Raw genomic sequence first — 12,317 nt, 5'->3', positions numbered from 1 at the left:
GGTTAATTTTTTTTTAAAGATAGGGCACATTTCTTAGGTCTCAATGGACATGAGTTTGAGCAAACTCCAGGAGATGGTGAAGGACAGGGAGCCTGGCGTGCTGCAGTCCTTAGAGTTGCAAAGAATCACGACTTAGCGACTAAACAATTTAGGTCTTACTCTTCAAGTTTATAATTGTTGCTCAGACAGCAAAGGAGGCGATTTGAAGACTGTAGCTTGCTGATCCTGATGCAAAACCATCACTTAAAAAAAAAAAAGATAACATGGTAAATAAGTCTTTTCTAGCACACAGGAGCCCTGGTATCTTTCAATGTCTTGAAGCCTGGAACTCTTACATTTTAATCCTTTGATGGTTTCACTGTCCTAGCTTCATATTTATATTATTTTTACACTTCACTTGGTCCAGCGTGTTTTCACTGCTTTGGAAATCCTGACTCTATGGTGTCTGATATGAAACCAGGCATTTGGCAGGACTGGAGCTCAACTCTCAGGAACGGGCTTTGCTCTGAATACAAATGACAATCCCCTGCACCCTCCGCTTTTATACTTCACTTGAGGGTCAAACACACCTTTCTCCCCACAGCAGTGCATGGAGGACTGCTCTAGTTACCAGGCTGCTCCCCAGGTCCCTCTGTACTCGTCCCTCATGCCCGTGACTTACCCACTTGCTGCTGCTCATGCCTCTCTTTTCATGGCACTTTTGGACTATTACATGCCATCTGGCTTACTCTTGTATAACTTAAAAAAAAAAAAAAGATGGCACAATAAATCTTAAAAAAAAAGTGTTCAAAAGCCAGTAAGCTAGGTTTTAAAAGTTACAAATGATTTTTTAAGAAAGAAAACGCCTTTACCTGGTATAGGTAGTGTCAGCAAATGCAGTTTGGTTAACTGATAAGTTCTGTACAGTGCCAAATAATTGGTCTGACTGAACATCTTCCCTTGCAATGCAGTTTTTAACTTGGGTTCCTGTTATGTGCCCAGTGCTAGGTTCCAAAAGTCCTTAAGTCTGTGTAGTTCATAGTGACTTAGCAGCAGCAGCCAGGGGAGAGGCCTTTGTGGTAAGGAAGAAGGATGGCCATCCTTTCCAAGGCTGGCTCTCCGCCTGTGGGCCTGGGGTTAATACGGCCTCTTGCCTGGCATTCAGGGCCCTACAGTCTGGGTCTGGTTGGTCTTTCCTGTGATGGTCTCACTGTGCCTCAACATCAGATCTCGGGGTTGGCAGGAGGGTGGGGGAAAAAGCAGGCTGCTTTAATGTCCTGCAAGCTTCAAGTCCACCCCATCTTCTCCATGTGCTTTCCCCAAGCACTTAACTCCTAGTAAGCACTCTGTCCACGAACCCTGTGGAACCATCACTTGTGTGCAATGAGGTTCCTCAGTTGCTGGGAGAGGACCTTAAGGGCACTGAAACACACATCTGATAAGTGCCCAGTAAGCTGTCATCAGCCGTGCAACACTGCTTTGTCCCAGAATATGCCACACATAAGTTGGGTGGTGCTTCTCACAGCATGTTGACACCAGTGTCACTAAGGGTAGGAACCTGGGATTCGATGTTTAACCTGCCCCATTGAGTGATTCTCGGGCACGTTTGAGGATTGTGACTCCAGAGGCAAGACATGGAGCTCTTGATGGCTAAAGCTTTTGTGTTACAAGCACACACCCATGTGGCAAGAAGGGTCCTGCTGTCTATCACTTCAGTTACTTTTGAAAAAATTGAGCTCTTCTTGAAGTCCATGTATCAATTCGCTTGGCAAGCAGCATAATAATGAAAAAAAAAAACTAGAGTTGAATTTGCAGCTAACAATTTGAGCTGGCAGCCTAACTTAGACAGTCACGGAAATCCTTATCATCACAGACCACATGGCAGATCATTTTAGAATTTTTTGGGAAATGATAAATGGGTTACGGGCTGACTGGAGACACAGCAGCTTATCAAATCTGTGGGACAAGAACTGGGAGGAGCAGCTGACAAGTGCCAAGATAGGTTGCAATAGGCCAACAGAAGATTAATTTAATCCAGATAAATGTTGCCATTTAGATTTTCAAATGCACAGAAAGGCACTGGCGGGATAGCTTACGTGGAGAAAAACTGAAAGACATGCCTGGTGAGAGAGTTCACTGCAGTTGCACCGTGTCATGCTCGGCACCCCTGGCTGTCCTGTGGGGCGCAGCCAGAGCGGATGCTGGCACAGGATGCTGCTTGGGCTCAATCCACACCATTTAGCCATACATCTCTTGGTCTAGGTCTTTGACCCCTGTGCCTACACAGAGGGTGATCAAGCTATCACATAGGGCTGTTGTGGAGTAGAGATATATTGAACATGCCTAGCACAGTCTCAGCATGATAAACCCCAGCTGTATATTCAAGACTACGTGCTTGGTCTGTATACTTCCAGGAGGAATAATGACTGTAGCGCTTATCAACTGAGGATCAGTTGATCTTTAAAAAGTTTCTGTTACAATAAGGGAGCACACAGAATTTTTATGTGTATGAGAGAAACATACTTTTTATTAATAAAATATTAATGAAGAAGAGGCCAGCCAGGACTCGGGAAGACAAGACATCCTTCCGAGATGCCATATTTAAAAGATAAGGGCCCTGTGATGCTTAATCCAGGGAAATCAAAGGGGCCATACCTGTGGGCTTAACTAAGGAGGATCCCCCCACCCTAAGTATAAACTAAACCTAACCTGAATACCCCTTTCTTCATAGCTTACAGGTTCCTCCAAATCGACTTAGGGTCCCTGGCAGATGTAATAGGAACACTGTAGAGACTGCTTCTGCTGCCTCCTACTGCCTGGAATTTTCACTGTGGAACTCCAGGTCTTCTAGGCCAGGCACCTGGCAGTTGCACCAGATTACTGGTTGGGTAATACTGGGTGGTACTGTAGGAAGCTGTCAAGCTACTAATCCTTCATCTTAAGCAGTCTCTGCCTTCTCTTTGTGAACCAGTGAGTTAATGTATCTGCGCCTGCTCTCTCTTAGGCTATCCTCATGGATCACAACTGCCCCATTAAAACAAAAATGTACACGCAGAACAGCAGCCAGTCGCATCCAATAGGTGAGGATGAAGATTCTGAAAGCGACTGAGACCCGCAAAAGTCCTCCAAGTACCTAATTGTATAAAAGTGTTTCCAGTGAAATGACTCATCCAGAACTGTCTTAGTCATACCATTCATCCCTGGTGAAAGTCATACAACCAAAGGTTCTTTCTTTTCCACGGTTATGATCGATTGCCAACGGCCTTATAAAGAAAAAGCAGCTTTTCTAGGGGTTTGTATAAATAGTGTTGAAAACTTTATTTTATGTATTTGATTTTATTAAATATTATACAATATATTTTGACGAAATATAATGTAAATCTATAAATATCTGAATCCAAATCAAATATAATTTTTTAACTTACATTCACAAACACCTGGGCAAAAAAAAAGTCTTATATTTTTTTCTGAATATTGGTAATGAGTGTTTAAAGCATACAATATCTCCGAGACACTTCCAACAATGAGAAACTAGAAGGAAGTCTGAAAAACAGTCAAGTCAGACGGCATATATTATGTAGTGACACTGAATGTTACTGAACTTGGAATTACAGTTGACCTGGAACAACACAGGGTTTGGGAATGCCAACACCCCACACAGCCAAAAACAATCAGCCCTTTGTATCCGCGATTCCACTCGTGGTTGGATTCAACCAACCACGGGCCACGTAGTACTGCAGTCTGTATTTGTTGCAAAACTCTGCATATAAGTGGACCCATGCAGTTCAAATGATGTTGTTCAGGGGTCAACTGTACTATCAATATAATATATTCATGAGGTAAAAGCTAGTTATCTCAAATGCAGAAGAACTTGAGTCAGTCATCTTTCGGATTTAATCCATGAATCTCAGTTGGCATTAGTTTTCTATGTAATAACCTACCTGGAAGCAGATGGTTGTAAATTATATGTTTACATGTCTTGTGGTTGGCAGCAAACTTTAAAGCCAATAAGGGTAAAACAAGTGAATGTTCTGAAAGCAGAGAAAAGCACCCAAATATATAGTTATGAACAACTAGAAGCTTTCCCTTTCAGATACGTACTTGTCTTACCAGATGACAAAAGACTGAGAACAGAAACACCTTATACTATTAGGGTTGTTTAAGCCTGATGAGATATATCAACATCTACCTGAAGTTTTAGAAAAGAAATTTGAAAAGCGAATAGCTGCTGTGATGTGGAAAAAATCAGACTATAATTTTCTTTTACCTGGAAGTCAAGTGTTTTCTAGGGATCTGTTAATTTTTTTTATACTATTACTTTAGATGAAGATGGAGGAGGAAGTCTTGAATCGTGTTAGGAAAACAGGTAAAAATAATAGGGTGGTCAGGGCACACTCCCTTTTCACATGCAGGAAAAAACCCAAACATCTAAACATGTCTGTGCAATACTGTTATCAACTAGTGCTGTGTGTTTTTCTGAGCGTGAACATTGCTGTGCCTTTTCGATGTAAGTACTGCTAGTGAACACTGTCCGTTTACATCATTTTGTATGACATGAAGATAGTGTGGAATGTCTCAAAAACACTTGTCCATTCTGTAGTTCTGTAAGCAAAAACTACCGAATGTCAGTTTTTTTAAGCTAAAATTGTTTCTGTTAATTTGGAAAGACTCTTTTACTTCCCTAAGAAAGTAGCTAATACTTCCTTTCCATTTTCTTCATGAAGCTTTTTCGTGGGGCTTTGATCTGAAGTCTGGTTTTTTAAGTGCGTGTGTTGGAAGCAAATTGGCTTCCTACTCGTGTATTTGCGCTGGGCGACTCACACAAGGCCTCTGCTTTGCTGGAGGAGCTTCTATGGCTCAAGTAAAAAAGCGGGATTGTTCTCTACTTCTGTAGGGGAGACCCTTAAAAAACAGTGTGCTGCAAATCAGTTCTCTTGGAGGGTTTGTGGTTCTCCCCACTCCTAATACTATATAGCTTTTAAAATTTTTGCCTGTAAGGCTTCAGTCTCTTCAAGAATGACTGGCAGCCATGTCTGCTAGTGATCCCTAGAGATCATATAAAAGAGAAATGTTTTTCAGATGTGTATTGAGGGCAAAAGGGGAAAAACTATCTGATGAGGAAAAACAACTATATGGTCTTTCATATGAGTAATATTCTGGGGTTGGCAAAACTATGAAAAGAGGGGCTGTTTTTTAATGTGTGTATCAGAACAAAGAACACACAGCTCTCTGAACTGTTAATGTTTTGAGCAGAGGTGGTTTTTATGTTTGTACCTAGCCAAACAGATACAAAAAATGTAATGAGGCAGCAATGAATATTCAGTTCTTTATTTTGACTGCTAAGTGTATCTACCTACATTCTGTTTTAGCTCCTTTACCTAATAAATCTTCTGAACACTACTGTGCCTGTTGTTTTCCTTTGTTAACCAGATAATATCATCAGAATAAAATATGTGAGAACATATTAACTGTGGATATTCAATTAAAAACTATTCTTTTTTGCTTGCAGGCGTCAGGTAAAATCTACTCCAGACTAGTTTGAACCATATTTTCTGGCTTTGCAAAATTTGTTTTAAATTGAAATATGTAACTAGCCACATGGTGTCAATGTGGAACCAACTAGTAAGTTATCCTTGCATCTCTAAAGTTGTACTGTTTTCCTGATTGCTATGAACAAATAACTGTGGTTGATAAAAAATAACTGTGATATGCAGCCACTTGACACAGTAGGTCCACGCCCATGGCAGTACCACGAAGTCTAGGATGTGCTGGTGTGCATCTTTCAGGGGGAGAATCCAGTGGTTTTAAACAGATTTAAAGTGGATCCATGGCTTAAAAAGGATTAAGGGAACCTCCCCCAATCCCATTTTTAAAGAAAAGCTATTTTATCTCTCAGTTTAGAAATAAACTCAATTTATTTTAAAATTGAAGTGATTTTGAAGTTACTCACTTTTATGGGAACTTAAGATTTTATTATCTTACTATTAGTAAGAGCCAAATGTCTTCAAACTACCTTTCAAAAAATTCAGATATACTTAAATTTAGAATTGACAGTAACCCTCAAATTTTCACTACCATGTGTTTTTTCCTCTCAAAATCACAAATGGCCACAGAATATTTTAGCTAGTTCTGATACTGAAGAATGTAAGGCTTGATATTAAGAAATGTAGCATATGAATTGATTTTAAAATAATAATAAAACGTTGCTCAACTTGACTGTCTAAACATTCATCTGAATACCGAAATGTGGAAAATACATTTTAGTCTTGTTACTCCTAGATAGCAGAGGCAATTAGATAAATCTGATATTTCACAGCATAAAAAAAGAGTAAAACCAAATTTAATGCTTTTAAGCAGTTTTCAGAATAGCAATTTTGTTTAGCAAAAGTGGACTTTGTTAAGCTTGTTTTCACGGCCCAATTATACAGGCAATAATTCCACAAAGATGCAGTAATCACTTTTTTTCAGATGTCATTAAATGAAGATATTCTTGTTTTCTTGGTAGTTTTTATTTATTATTATTTTTAAGCTATTGATAACATAGCATGGCAGAAAGATTACATCAGGAATGTGATATAATACAACTGTTTTCGTTGAAGCTTTCGACCTTACTATTCCCTAGGTGGCTGGGAGGGTTCCCCTCCCTTGCCCTAAAATACAACTGTGATGCCTCCATCGCCTCTCACCAGTGAATAGAAAAATATCATACTACACTGAAGGTACATTTCACAATTATCATTAGCAGCATCTCTGAGCTTTCCTTAATTGTGGTTCTACAGAGTTAGATACTTTAAAAACATGAGCAGATTTTTATGAAAGTGAAGTTCTGCATTATTTCTACAGCTGTTTCAAAGGCATCCATTTCAGCAGCATGCTTGGATGTCACTAAAACTTCCATGGTATAATCCAAAACCACCAGTCACTTACTCTGCCTTCCAGGTTGTCATTGGTGAGTGATTTTTTTACGTTAAGATGAAAGTTTGTGATCACACTGGCAGATTACTTTAAACTATTGTTTACAGAACAGTATTTTAGCTTTCAGTGAATTTGGTGTATAGAGACTTCTATAGCAGTGTTCTTTTAAAATGCAAGCATGCTTAAACAAAAAAGGGGGGCATATAGAGATATATTTTTGTTATAAACTTGGCCAAGAAAGGTATTTAGTTTCCTTATATTTTACTTGATAATAAAACAGCAAGAATGAGAACTGGCTATTGATTTTAAAACTGGAATAGCTTTTCTACCCATAAAAATGTTTTACCATCCATGTAAGTCATCCCTTTTATTTGAACAGCTTTTTACTATTCAGAGAACTTCCACAGTTATGCTGTTGTTATCCTCACAACAATTCTGTGAGGTAGTTAAGAGGAAGTTTTGGTTTATTTCTAATTTAGAGCCGGGGAGACTGCAGCATGGAGCCCTTTTGTGGCTTGCTTATGCTTACACAGTTTGCTAATGGCCAACAGAAGAGCTTCAACTTAAACTCTTGTATGGAATCCTGGGTTATGGACCTGGGCCAGAATCCTTACCATTATACGATGCCTTTTCCTGCCAGTTATAAAAGCTGTGCTATCTAGTTTTAAATTCATGTCAGTTTCACTATATAGCAATTATCATAGTAGCTACCTACGAAAGGGAAAAACATGTACATATCTTTTATAGACATATAAAAGGCCAAAACTTTTATGGTATACCAACAAAGGTCATGCTCACACGTTTTCCCTCAGTCAGGTGTTACCGAGGCTCCACACAATGAACTATTACAGTAGACCTTCCTTTTAAGATACCTGGTTCCAATTCCTAGGTATCTACACTGTCCAATTTTTTTTTAATGAATAAAAGACAGTCCGAACTATAGAAGCATTCAGAGTGATCATTCCTCTAAGTCTGCAGATGTCAGATAAAACAATAAATGTATTTTGCATGATTCCTCTTGTTCACAACATTCTCATGCATGATAAAATTTCTAAAACAAAACAGCCAAACCAGATATCAACAAGGTCATTTTAAGAACAGTCCTCTGAAACTTCAAATATCCTTGCACATGCTTTATTTCCTATGGGAGAACTGAAGCTGAAAAATAATCATAATATGTTTAAAACTTCTATTTGAAAGGAAAGTATCAATATTTTGAAAGATTATACTTCAAAATCCTATGGTTACTGTTTTTTTTTAAAGTAATCTTGTTATCCTCTCAAAATTCTTAACCAACTATATTCTATATTTATTCCCTATTACATTTTGTTTTTCAATGCAAGCTCTTCAAATTAATCACTATATTCTTACTATATTTAAACTGCACAGAAGCTTTAGAAAAAAATTTCACAGAAGCATAAAAAACAAGCAATATATGTAATTTTTTTTTTTTTTTTACTAAATCAGCATAACTAACTAAAGCTGCAGCATCTGCTTTCGTATTACATTTGGCAAAATCAAAACAGAAAGCATAACCTCCAAACCCCAAAATAACAAAAATCTCAAGCAAGTAGAAATTACAAACTTCATAACACAAAGTAAGATTCAAAACCTGTTCCCTCAATGATTGCTGTTGTCAAGTTGGGCATGCAGCAAATTTGTTGTTACAACCGTGATGGAAGTGAAAATATTTCAAGAATCTGGACAGTATGCTATTTAACACTAATTCAAAAACTAGGAAGAGGAGGGGGAAAAAAACACGATGAGACATCACACATACATAAACACAAAAAGTTAGCTTACATAATTACATAATTAGAAAAAGTTAAAAATAAATTAGTAAAAATAAATTCCCAGTATAAACCCAAAAAAGCATAGCTATAAACGCAACCAATTTAGTGGGCTGGTCATGTTTTAGCTGGAAAACCACCTTTTCCACTCTAGTTCTCACACAAGTAAATAACTGTGAAGAAGCAGGCCAAAGTGCATAATGAGAGGGTTTAAACGTGGTTGTATCTATGGTACTTTAGATGCAACTTCTCCTCAATCACTTGAAAGTTTAAATATGGACTGTTACACAGACTCAGATGGGCCAAATAAGTCATCTGATATGCTACTGAATGGCTGAGAGTCTATGAGTTGGGTTATCTCACTGTCGAGGTCTTCTTCTGTGTCATCTGTGTACTTGCTGATTTTCTTGGAGTGCTGGTCTGGACTTTCTGAAGATTCAATGTCTTCAATGCCTGCTCTGTAGTGGATCATAAGAAGTGTAAGAGCTTGCAGTCTTTCACCAGATTTAGCCAAAGCAGCAGAGAGAAGTAACTTTTTCCTTGTGTCCGTTGTCTCCTTTTCTTCTCTAACAAGGGAATTATTATGTTCCAACTCCTGATCAATTTCATTCTGCAGTTTATCTAGCATGAACTCTAGTTTCTGAATCCTCTCCTCTGTAGGCAAGCCCCTGTACAGATCACGACCGATCTCTTTAACGGCAATGAAAACGCTATCATCCAGACCACCCTCCTTTTTCACTAACTTTATTCCTGCGCTGTTGCCCCGTTTAGAAGGGCTATTTGAACCACAGACCTCTGTGTCACTGCCTTCATTGTCTGATGTGTTGGGTGTCTGTTTTGGTGAAGGTTCTACTAGGTCAGTTCCTGGCTCAGACAGGCGAGTTTTGGAGACTTGACGCAGGTTTAACAAACGAGAGCTAGTATTGATAATATGTCTTGTCAAACCTGTTGTTCTGTTGACTGACTTCCCAGCTTCAGCATCAACACGAGGGGGCAGGCCTAAGAGGGTTTCTTGTCCTTCCAGCCTGAGATTTTTCAGGGCCCGGTCTATCCGCTGATCCGTCGCTCCACAAAGAGGAGTCTCGGCTAGACACTTTTCCTGACATTTTTTATGGCAGACATAAGCACAGACCATACACTGGGAAGCAGCTTTAGTCCAGACTTTTTTCTTACAGTAATCACACCAAGTCGGGTTCTGGAACTGAGTGTCCTGGAAACTGTGTTTATTTTCTGTTAAACCCATTTGTCCAACAAAATGCTCCTCTTTAGGCAGGGCAGAAACCTCTTCGACCAAATGGAGTTCTTTTTCTTTCTCTAAGTTAGTAACTGCGTGGTCTGGCTCTCCTTCTTTCAAATATTTGAAGTGAACAGTAATGTCGCCGTAGCAGAACTTGTCGTTGAACCCCTTCTGCATACTCAAATTGCGCAGTGCGGTTCTCGTGACCATGGCCTTAGGTGACGGGGCTTCCAGTCTGAACTTGGAAAGGTACTCCATGTTCGAAGTAGCTAAGCATCCTAACGCCACCTCTTCAAGTTTCAAGCTCACGTGCCCCAAGCAGATGAGACCCCCTAGTTTGAAAGGGTCCCTGCACCACAGGGCAATGTTTAAGTACCTGTGGCAGGCTTCTATGTCAAAGAAACAGCTGGCTCTGGTTCTTGTCCATTTTCCCAGCTTCTTGCGATAAGGAATTTCTGATGATTCCCACGTTTGATGGTCATCTGAACTGTCCTTAGGGGCGCAGGTGCTTTCAGAAATCAGATCTTTTGCCACTTCTTGCTTGGCTAAAAACTGCTTAGCTGCAGTCGCTTCTTCTATGTGATCCACATTCTTCACTTGCTTTTCAGCAGGTTTATCTGCAGGAGGCAGTGGCAGCACCTTCTCTGGCTTTTCAACAGAAATATCTGGTTCAGCCTGAGTCGGGGCATCAGTAGAAGGCAAAGGAACTTTGACTTGCGGTCGTGGTGGCACAGGTGGTTTGAAAGTGGATCCTTGGGTGGGTTTTGACACTGGTGCTGGTTCTGTTACCTCAGAAGATTTTAGGGCTAAGGGCTTATTTCCTTCTTTGGATGGAAGTTTTGGTGGTGGTGGGTAACTTCCTGCAACTAATTTACGGTTTAAAACAGGTGATATTGTTCCAAGGGGTTTCACAGAAAGCGTTGTTGGAGTTCGCTTGGGGCTGTGACTTAGCGACTGTGCCTCCTCTCTGGCTTCAGCTTGTGCTCTGACATCACTTGCTAAGTCTTCAAATTCAGAATCCAGGTCTCTATTTTCAGCATCTACTGCCAACCCAGTGGCTTCCTCTTCAAAGTTCGGTTGGCAGGAGCCTGTCAGAAAGTTTTCTTCCAGCTGTCCAAAGTTATCCTGCAGCACTGTACCCTGATTACTCCGGCCAACAGGCCTCTCATAATATACCAGCACTCGGTCACCAGCCTGCTTGATGAGCTTCAGCACCTGCAGTGTAGATGTGATTTTCACACCTGTTTCAAGATTTTAAAAGGGAAAACAGAAAATTACTGCAGTAAAAATTACCTACATTCACGAAGTATAACTGCCATTAATTCATGATCAGTTAACTAACAGAAAAGCAATAGTGGAAACTCTAAAATCTGTTATGGGCTTACGGATACATCAGTGTGCTGATTCTTAAACTCTGACTGCTTCAACGTCCTGGAACGGTTTACCTTTCCAAACCAAATGGTGCCATGAAAATCTTAGGAGGGTGTCAAGCTGCTAACTCCCAACTGCTTCCCATTCCTTCCTAGGTTTAAATGACATTTTTTCTCAGTTTGAATTGAAGTGAACCGAGTGAAACCTATTGAAAAGGATTTTATTAATGGTTAAACCAGGCTTAAAAATGATGGGAAACTGTGATTCTACTGAAGGAAATTCTACAGCGCTTCACGGATTATAAGCTAGGAGATGAATGATTCAAATTAAGAGACTGGTGCTTGAACTAAACTTAGCAAAATACTATGCTGTGAATAGTGGACGCTTACAGATTCTATTAGCCCTACCCATGAAACAAATCTTTTTCAGGACAAGAAAGAATAAGGAAGGGATAGGAGGGCTTTAAAGTTAACCAAGTTGTTTATTACCTGTATTTGTATCAATAATACCTATCTTAAGTTTTCATTCTATTTTCTGATAGGTGCTATATTAATTCAAAATTCAAAAGGCACAAAAAGCAGCACAGTGGAAAGTCTCCCTTCCCTGAGGCAAGCAAAGCCAGCAGCTTCTGATGCATTCTTCTAGGGACATTCCAGGTGTAACTTTAAAAGGTCTTTCTGCCCTCCCTCAAACAGTACTTACCTAAGCAATCCGCTGCTATGGGACTTAAGAGAAAGGTGAGTCTTGGCTTTCCAAAGATCCTACAGCCATCCTCAATAGATCAAAAGAGTATCAGCCCCATCTAATAACCTGACTTCAGAGTTCCCCAACCTCTATATTCTCCAACTTCAGCTGCCCAGGCAAGAGCATGCTTTAGATCTGGTCATCACTTGGAACTTTTCCACATCAAAGATCTTCTACTTGGAAATGAACTTCTGATCACAGTCTCCCATTTCCACCTCTAACAAGCCTGTCTGCTAACTGAATCTGTTTTGAGGTAGTGTCCATGCCCGGTCATTCCTCCT

The 12,317-nt window shown here is 39.8% G+C and overlaps 2 protein-coding genes across 2 annotated transcripts in view; one reads left to right on the top strand and one right to left on the bottom strand.

Moving 5' to 3' along the window:
• The window catches only part of SLC18A2 (solute carrier family 18 member A2), a 44,988-nt gene extending 38,683 nt beyond the window's left edge, over window positions 1-6,305 (top strand). Inside the window, exon 16 of the mRNA XM_018041342.1 lies at window positions 2,984-6,305. Coding sequence (XP_017896831.1) covers window positions 2,984-3,088 — 105 coding nt within the window. The 3' untranslated portion in view covers window positions 3,089-6,305. The remainder of the gene's footprint in view (window positions 1-2,983) is intronic.
• PDZD8 (PDZ domain containing 8) overlaps window positions 8,224-12,317 on the bottom strand; it is a 77,336-nt gene continuing 73,242 nt past the window's right edge. The window contains exon 5 of the mRNA XM_013975244.2: window positions 8,224-11,162. Coding sequence (XP_013830698.2) covers window positions 8,968-11,162 — 2,195 coding nt within the window. The 3' untranslated portion in view covers window positions 8,224-8,967. The remainder of the gene's footprint in view (window positions 11,163-12,317) is intronic.

Source organism: Capra hircus, chromosome 26, assembly GCF_001704415.2.
Source record: "Capra hircus breed San Clemente chromosome 26, ASM170441v1, whole genome shotgun sequence".
Taxonomy (NCBI): domain Eukaryota; kingdom Metazoa; phylum Chordata; class Mammalia; order Artiodactyla; family Bovidae; genus Capra; species Capra hircus.
Note: the sequence above shows the minus strand (reverse complement) of the source record. Positions and strands in the feature narration are given on the sequence as shown.